The 9,019-nt window shown below is 53.7% G+C and overlaps 1 protein-coding gene across 1 annotated transcript; it reads right to left on the bottom strand.

Moving 5' to 3' along the window:
• Nucleotides 1-1,218: 1,218 nt before the first annotated feature.
• Nucleotides 1,219-8,814, bottom strand: vcam1b (vascular cell adhesion molecule 1b). The gene is made up of 10 exons (XM_086140608.1): nt 8,665-8,814; nt 6,994-7,296; nt 6,613-6,918; nt 6,277-6,537; nt 5,656-5,922; nt 5,299-5,583; nt 3,951-4,253; nt 3,575-3,841; nt 2,636-2,899; nt 1,219-2,558 (listed from the first exon to the last, which is right to left on the bottom strand). The coding sequence occupies exons 1-10, from the start codon at nt 8,702-8,704 to the stop codon at nt 2,395-2,397; spliced, it is 2,460 nt and encodes an 819-aa protein (XP_085996734.1). The 5' UTR covers nt 8,705-8,814; the 3' UTR covers nt 1,219-2,394.
• Between the last annotated feature and the right edge of the window lie 205 nt (nt 8,815-9,019).

Raw genomic sequence — 9,019 nt, 5'->3', positions numbered from 1 at the left:
AATGAATCTTGGCTTTTCCCACTTCCCTTAAAAACTGGTTGTCCTCCCATCTGGTTTGCGTTTCTTCTCTCCTGCTCCAGTCTGTCGGCTAATGTCATAAGCACCTCATTGTGGTGCCGTCTGCGCCTTCCTTTGCGGGTGCAGTTTTACACCCTGATAAAATGTGCGTCATGGTGCCCCTTTTCAGTTTGCACAGCTGGTCCTCTTTCATTTCCCACTTGTGCAAATTTGCTGGGGTCCGGAGTGTGTGGTACGCCCCTCGCAAATGGAGAGAGTTGTGAAATCTGCGTGATCTTCCCTTTGGGGAGGTCCCATTTAGTTAAGGCTCCCTGGATTAAACGGTTATCGCTCTTCATGTTTCCGCCTCAAGGTTACACACCTCCTCCTATTCCCCTGAGATCATGAATAAATGACTATCCAAGTTGTTTCACATTTTTTTTCCCCCAAATAAATCACGCATCGGGGCTCATTTTCACCAAATAACCAGCTGAAAATGTCCGGCAACTAGTCCTTTAACTAACCCGCCCCGCGGTCAAGACAGTGGGGTGGCTGCCTGCCACTCCGTTTTATTTTCATCTTCCTCTTCCACTCCTGCTGACCCCCCCGGGTCAGAAAAATAAACCACGCTTCATGGCGGGCAGGAAATTCCAGATCAAAATGACACAGTGCAGCAGAAGTGGTGACTGGACGGCAAGCCGGGGTCAAGAGGTCAAGAGGCCCAGGAGCGGAGAGACTCCACATGGAGCTGCTGCTTCACCTTCACCCCGGCGGAGGAGAGTCTTCCTCCTCCAGAAGCTCCGCCCCCTGCGGCGTCTCCATGACCCGACTTCATCCAGAGCTTTTTTTTTTTTTTCTTTTAATGAATTCATCTAATCGTTTTATATTCTACTACTTCTGGGGCCGTTTCCATCGCGGCACCGTCGAGCGGATTCGTGAACCCTCTCGCAGCCCGGCTGTTTTTTCGCTCCCCGGACTGTCGTCATGGAAACGACACGGACGGAGGATGCATGAAGCGGAGCGGCTTCGCCGAGGCGCGGAGTTCAGTCACAGCTCGGCCGATCCGCGACCCGAGCCTCCTCTGAGGACATAAACCTTCGAGCCACGTCGGAAACTAAATCCGATGTTTTTACTTTTTTTGGTTATTTGTTTCTAGTGCTTATTTGTTTTGCAATAATACCGGAAATATGACTCCAAAATATTACCGCTGCGAGTGTGTTCGCATGGATCACAGGAATTTATTTCGTCGAATCAAGTATCAAGGGAAGTACTTCAGGGCCGCTGGTTTTGAAAACAGTGTTGTGGATGGACTTCGTCCATAGACAGAGAGATCTGGTCTGTCGCCATGGTTACCGGCTCTGAGGCCCGGGACACTCTCGGTAAACAAGCAGGAAGAGAAGGTCGGACTTGCCAGGATACCATCACGTGGCGTGGAAACAAAAACTGGTGGCCTGAAGGGACCGCCAGATCCCGCCCGGGACGGAGATCACATTTAATTCACCTTAAAGAAACATTCATTTATGTACATTCATTCCCTTTCTGACCGCACACTATTCTGCTGGCAATAACTGGCGCGGAGGGTGGGGTTAAACCTCGACTGGTCAGCTGTCAATCACAGGGATCAGCTGTCAATCACATGATCAGCTGTCAATCATAGGGATCAGCTGTCAATCATAGGGATCAGCTGTCAATCACAGGGATCAGCTGTCAATCATAGGGATCAGCTGTCAATCACAGGGATCAGCTGTCAATCACAGGGATCAGCTGTCAATCATAGGGATCAGCTGTCAATCATAGGGATCAGCTGTCAATCACAGGGATCAGCTGTCAATCATAGGGATCAGCTGTCAATCACAGGGATCAGCTGTCAATCACAACCCGAAGCAGGAGAGCCTGGAGGAACCCAGGCAGGAGAAGATGGAGAGAACGCACAGGTGGAACCCAGTGGAGCACTGGATCAGGAGAGGGGTTTCAGATCATCCCGTCACACAGTTTGAATTACAAATATATATTCTTATATAATTTCTCATGTTTTCGACTTCAGTCTCTTTGACCCTCCAGGTCACATGACACGGCCTGGTGCGTGACGTCATCGTCACGGCCGCCGCGTCGAGGTGCTTCGCCGTTCGCCGTCTCATTTTCGCCGTGGTGCCAGAAGAGTTTCCCATTTCCCGCGGTCCTCGAACGCATCAGGAGAGTCCCCACTTCACATCCTGTAAGTCTACCAATCCTGCCGCGACGGCTTGTTTCCATGGAGACGCGGGACGCCACTCTCACCTAACACTCAGCGCACGGAGATGGCGTGGGGAGCGCATGTAGGGGTGGGGGGGGGTCAAATATTTAGCTCACAAGTGGCGGGGCGCGGGGCCCGTCCCGTCCTACCGTATTGGGACGGCGTCAAGCCGAGGGGGGCGCCACCTGGGGGAGCTGGTAGAAGCCCTTCTTCCGGGACCTCCTCAGGAAGTCCAGCAGTATGGCGGCGGCGGCGGCGAGGCCCACGCACGCACACAGAGCGGGAACGACGGCGCCGTTGAGGTAAGGCGGCAGGCTGCGGCTGCGCTCTGCGGGAACACCAGAAGAAGTGGGCCGACGTGCGGAGATGGATACTGCGGAGATGACGAGGGAGGGCGGGGCTGACCTCTGACCCTGAGAGCGAAGAGCGTGGACAGGACGCCAAGGTCGTTGGTCGCGTTGAGCCGGTAGAAGCCGCCGTCCCTCCGCGTCACGTTGGGCAACAGGAAGTGGCCGTTGGCCGAGGACAGCGGCGCCTCCTCCCCCTGGAGGTTACTCAGGGTGAAGGCCGGAGGCGGCGAGCCGGCGGCACGGCACAACACCGAGACGTCCGTCCCCTCTTGGACCACCGGCGCCGGCAGGACCTCCACCCACAGGCCCCTGGGAGGACCTGGACCGGGAGACACCCGCCCGCCAATACGTTGAAATCAATAACCGATCAAAACGGAAAACAGAAGAACAAATGGAAACCGAAGAAGGAACATCGACAGCAAATTCTTCTCGTGAACTTGAGACGGCGGTCGTTGACCTCCGACCCCCAGCCTCCGGCCTGGACCCCTGCGGCCATAAAGATAACCGACGATTGGTTAATCGTCCGAGAAGTTTTATGTCAGCTCCTTCGAGGAGACGGGGCCAGGAAGGAGCAGATGCTGACAGGAAGTGAGCGTCCTGCTGACAGGAAGTGAGTGTCCTCCCGCCCCGGCCCGGGGGAAAAATAATTTGGGATTATTTGCGGCGTCCACAGGTGAAAGTGCCGACCTCACCACCTTTGACCTTTGACCTTAAACACCCCGGTATGTGGGTGCGGGGTAAAATCTGCGATAAGTGTCATCCCAATCGCTCGGAATTCAAGGACTAAATTCTACTTTTGGTTTCAAGGCGCTGACGAGAGAAAGGATCAGATTGAATTCCGTTGCAGTCTGACTTTTTAATAAAGAATGCCACCCGCCTCGGGCTGAAGATGTTTTCAAGATGCTTCATCAGGTCACATGATTCCCGGCCTCTATTCCGACTGGAACTGTTAATTTTTGTATATCTTGTGACCCCGATAAGAGTGACCTCTGACCTCTGACGGAGAGGGACGCGTTGACCAGCCGGGAGCCGTACTGGTTGGAGGCGTCGCACTGGTAGAGGCCCGAGTCTTCCAGCTGGGCGGCGGAGAGGCTGAAGGAGAGCGAGGAGGCGGAGTCAGAGCTTCGGAGCTCCGCCCCTTCCCTTCTGAGCGCCAGCCTGGGGGGCGGAGCTCCGTCTGAGTGACAGGTGACGGTAACGTTCTCGCCTTCCAGGACCTTCCAGTCGGAACTCGCCGACAGCGTGGTTCCCCTGGGAGCGTCTGGGACACAGAACCGGATCTTTGAACCAAAACATCTGAAGCAGGAAGTGGGGAATTCTATTTCCTCCTGTGATTTCAAAATAAAAGCACAGAGGCGGCCGTGACTCACAGTGGACTTCCAAGGGGAGGCTGGAACTACTGGACATCCACAGGTCTCCCGCTTCCGTCAGCAGCTCGGCGAGGCAGGTCAGAACCGGCCGCTCGGTCCGAACCAGGACAAACAGGAGCGACGTCACGTTCCGGATGGAGCCGGAGAAGAAGAAGGATTCCGACGTCAGCGGCGCCCCTGCCAACGACCAAGACACCTTCAGGTGGCCCGCCGAGAAGACGCTGGCCACGTGACAGCGGAGGACGGCCTCCTGGCCCAGCAGGACGGGACCGGGGTCCTCCAGGACCGGCTCAGAGGGGAGAGCTGCACGAGAAAGAGTCCGGTTTTAGTCAGCCGGTCATCTTATCTCATGGTTGGAAGCCATCTCAACCTGAGGAGGTCCAACTGAGTCCTGGTTGCCACAGTCCTTGTCTGACGGACACCTGACGGCTAGCTTAAATTAGCGTCATTAGCGTCATACTTCAATGACCAAGCATTTAAGACAGAGAATCCTGGGTTCATTTGATTGGTTCCTGGTCCGAGCACCCCAACACACACACACACACACACACACACACAAAATCCCCCCCGGGGAACCTCCCACTCTCCACTTTCCTGATTCCAGGAAGAGTTTCTCTCAATAACCAGGAACTTTCCGAGAAATTTCTGCACAGTTTGAAAAAGAAACACATTCACTTCTGGACAATGACTCCCCCACTGCGTCCTTCACTCACACTCATATATACACACACACACACACACACACACACACACACACACACACACACACACACACACACACACACACACACACACACACACACACAGTGTTTTCATGTTTCAGCTCTTGCTCAAATACAAACAGTTTGTCTGCTGTGTTGTAACAATAATGTACCCCCCCTGTCTTTACTGTGTGTGTGTGTGTGTGTGTGTGTGTGTGTGTGTGTGTGTGTGTGTGTGTGTGTGACATCCTGTCCTCCCCAGCCCAGATTGAACACAGACCTCGGTAGGATTCGTTCCTCCTGCCTGCAGAAACACTAAACACCAGTGACCTCTGACCCCACCAATCCCCCACTGTCCCCCATGTGACTGTTACTTTACGTGTGTGTGTGTGTGTGTGTGTGTGTGTGTGTGTGTGTGTGTGTGTGTCTGCGGCGCTGCTCTTCCACGCAGAGATTCAAATCCCTTCAGTCAGAAAACCTCCTTTCAGTCGGATGATTCCTGACCGGGGTGCCTGTTAGCGCTGGCCATGACATCATCGTTTATGTCACCGATGACATCACTAGCCTCCTGTTGCAGTTCATCTCAATTGTGTGTGTGTGAGACCTTTGACCCCCCCCCCCCCCCCCCCCCCCGGATCTAGACACACCATAGATCTGGATCTGGACGTCCTGGGTCCGGATGATGGAGTCACACTGGACCTGGCAGCTCAGGCCCTGCTGGTCCTCCAGGTCCAGCCCTTCCAGGTGCAGGGTCTTCTCCCCGCCCTCCTTCCCGTCTCGGACCTCCTGGACCCGGTCCCGGACCCGACCCGTCCACAGCCAGGTGATCAGGGGGGTCTGCGGGCACCCGGAGGCCCCGCAGGTCAGGGTCAGGTCCGAGCCCAGCACTGTCGCGGGGGCCCTGGGGTGGACCTGGACCTGCAGGGGATGGGCTGAGAACCGGAACGGACCAATCAGAACAATAGGTTTGGGTCTCGTGACCTCTGATGTGAGTGACCTCTGACCTCTGACAGAGAGCGACGCTTGGACCAGCCGGGAGCCGTACTGGTTTGAGGCGTCGCACTGGTAGAGAGCCGAGTCCTCCAGCTGGGCAGTGGAGAGGCTGAAGGAGAGCGAGGAGGCGGAGTCAGAGCTTCGGAGCTCCGCCCCTTCCCTTCTGAGCGCCAGCCTGGGGGGCGGAGCTCCGTCTGAGTGACAGGTGATGGTGACGTTCTCCCCCTCCAGGATTTCCTGCCCTGGTTCCACCGTCAGGTTGGTGTTGGTCGGAGGACCTGGAGGAGAAGACGTGGGGCGGGATCAGAACAGAGGACCAGGACCACCATCTTCACCGGGTCAACATCTGAAGCAGTACCAGCACACAGTCCCTGTCAAGAAACAAGGTCCAGGTCCAGAACTAGTAACAGTACCAGCTGAAAGGTTCAGCACCAGTGTCACCGGCAGGTCCAGTGCAGGAACACGTTTCAGGGACCTGGACCTTGTCGGGTTCCGGTACCCTTTACAGGTCCGACCCAAGACTCGGGTTCAGAACCAGTGCCTGTCTCAGGAAGACACCAGGTCCAGTGGAGTACTGGCAAGTCCAGGTCCGCTCTGAGAGTCAGTCCAACGGGTAGAACCAGGACACCCACCCAGAACCTGGACCAGCACCTCCGTGCTGTTGCTGCCCTCTGAGTTCTCGGCCCGGCACTCGTAGCGTCCCGAGTCTGCCGGTCCGGCCGCGGCGATGAAGAGGGTCCGGTTGGAGCTGAGCAGCACCGGGGGGCCGTCCGAAACCCTGAGGCTCCAGCTGAGCCGCGGCTCGGGGTTCCCCTCCCCCGAGCAGCTGAGGGTGAGCGGCGTTCCCTCCATGACCTCGGCCACGTCGGAGAGGACCTCCGCCACGGGGGGATCTGCAGGACGGCCGAGATCGTCAACATTTTCACAAACGCGTCATAATGGCGGACGGAAGCGAATGACCGACTCACACAGGACGTCCACGGAGAAGCCGGACTCGGCGGACCTCCTGTCCGGCGGCAGCTGCCGCAGGTCCATCGTGGCCCGGCACCGCATTCTGGTCCCCGAGTCGGCATCGCCGGCCACGAACCGGAGCGTGGATCGGACCGAGGAGGCGCCGGCGTCGCCCGTCTCGCTCTTCAGGACGTCCTCCTCCCTCAGCCACTCCAGGGTGAGCCGCTCCGCTGGGTAAACGTTGGATACCTGGCAGGTGAGCGCCGACTCCGCCCCCAGCCGGATGGCGTCCTGGCCGGTGATGACGGGGGTCGAAGGTAAGGCTGCGGGAAACAGCGGAGGCGGTCGGACTTCACGCCTCTTTTAAGAAATCAAGGCGATCGTCTGCGGCGACTCACAGAAAACCTGCACGTTGCTTTTGTTCTGCTTGATTTCGCCGCCGCAGGCCACTTTGCACAGCAGCGGACCTTCGTGATCCACGGTGGTGGGGTCAAAGGTCAGCACGGAGCGGCTCCCGCTGGTCTGGATGGCGGCGGAGGTCAGCGGACGGTCGCCCGGCTGCGACCAGGAGATGCTCGGCACGTCGGGACAGTCGAAGACCGAACAAACCACCTGGTTCGGCACGCCGAGCTGGTACAGAGGTCTTCTGGGGAGGATCTCCACAAACATCGCCTGAACGCACTGCCGTGACATCATCAGGGCTGCAACGGCACAAAACCACAGCAAACGGTAGCATGAGTGAGCAGAACGCCACTGTGGGTGCTGAACAACACACACAACCACAGTAAATAAAAAGTACAACAGCAATTATGGACTACAAGTATGGCTGCTACTTAACAATAAAACTACAGCTTGCAAAAACAAAAAGTTGAGGATGGCAAAGTAAAAATTCCATCTGTTGTTATTGCCGCAGTTATTGATATACAAATACACACACACACACACACTTGAAATTTTGTTTGTAATTAATTTTGTGTTCATATTATACATTGGTGTGTATTTTTATACATGTGTATGTACATTGTATATACACACACATCTATGTGTCTGTAAATGTGTGTGTAGTGTCTATATATATATCTATATATATACACACACACACACACACACACACACACACACACACGTCTATATGTAATCAAATGACATATGCACATGTACAGTAAATACCTATTTGTAAATAGATACTTTCATTCCCAAGCTTATGGACACATACACACGTGTATTTTGTGTTTGATTCATTTTGCGTTCATAAGATATATTTGTGTGTATTTCTATATGTGTGTATGTACAGCTTATATGCACACATACACATCTGTGGATGTAAATGTGTGTATATATTTACTTATAAATATATTTGAATATTATTAAGTATAATGTTAATTATAGGTAATATATATATATTTACATTATAGCTCATGACATAAATATTATATATAATGTAAATATTTTCACACAAATATAACAGAAATACAGACACACAAGTACACACACAGACACATATATATTATGAAGACAAAATAGACAAGAAAGAAATGAAAGATTGCGGATAAAATGTTGTGCGATGGAGAATATCTGTTTCCAAGCTTCCAATCCAAAATGTCGTGTTCTTAAGAAAATAAGTTATTTTGGTGTCAGAAAAAGTATTTTAACTCAACATTCCATCATACATATGAATATTAACCCAAAGTAAATTAGACAAGAAAAAAAAAAAAATTCAGGACAAAAATAACATTAAAGATATAACGATAGAGCATGCCTGGTTTCAAGCTCCTTTTAAATCGAAAATTATTTTTAAGTTATTTTTGTGTGTCTATCAGGAAAGAGTAACGTTTCTTCTAGTCACTGAATTTTCAGAGGAAAAAAAATGAAAGCTAAAAAAAAAAAAGCATCCTCTCCCTGAATCCGGGGAGGAACCGAGAATTTTTTGAAGACCAAAATGTAAATAAAACAACCGCGTCCATGCCGTGCAGCTGCAGGGCCGCTGCGTGTCCCCGCACCCGCCGTTGAGCCCCCGCGGGAGGAACGTGCGGGACGTGCGTGCATGCGTGCGGGTTCGGATAACGCACCTGAGAGCAGGACTCCGATCCAGACTGCGTGCCGGCTCATCCTGGTCCTCGACGGTCGACGAGATTCAGCCGCCGCGTCTCTTTGTGTCTGCGGGAGGGACGCGGATGAAGCGGCGCCTCCTCTTCTCACACCCCCGCGTTTATGCGTGGCCTCCTAGTGGACACCGCCGGAACTGCGGGTCCCGGCGGGAGAGAAGAAGAAGGGGGGGGGGGGGGGGATGGACCCCCTGCACCTTCAGACCCGCAAGCGGAAAAGATCCGGGTGAATCTCCAAAAACCCTGGAACAGAGGGTTGGCATTCTAATCAGAAATTATCCCCGATTATTATTCTTTTAACGGCGCGTCGACCCGTCTG

Source organism: Fistularia commersonii, chromosome 1 (assembly GCF_037954325.1).
Source record: "Fistularia commersonii isolate RoL2024-O1a breed Wild chromosome 1, RoL_Fcom_v1.0, whole genome shotgun sequence".
NCBI lineage: Eukaryota > Metazoa > Chordata > Actinopteri > Syngnathiformes > Fistulariidae > Fistularia > Fistularia commersonii.
Note: the sequence above shows the minus strand (reverse complement) of the source record. Positions and strands in the feature narration are given on the sequence as shown.

Bases quoted from the DNA above. Each gene is read 5' to 3' on its own strand.
- vcam1b (XM_086140608.1), bottom strand. From the start codon at position 8,704: ATGAGCCGGCACGCAGTCTGGATCGGAGTCCTGCTCTCAG. The intron at 7,297-8,664 runs GTGCGTTATCCG...GTGCCGTTGCAG, and splicing joins GATCGGAGTCCTGCTCTCAG to CCCTGATGATGTCACGGCAG. The intron at 3,842-3,950 runs GTGAGTCACGGC...TCTGTGTCCCAG, and splicing joins CCTCCCCTTGGAAGTCCACT to ACGCTCCCAGGGGAACCACG.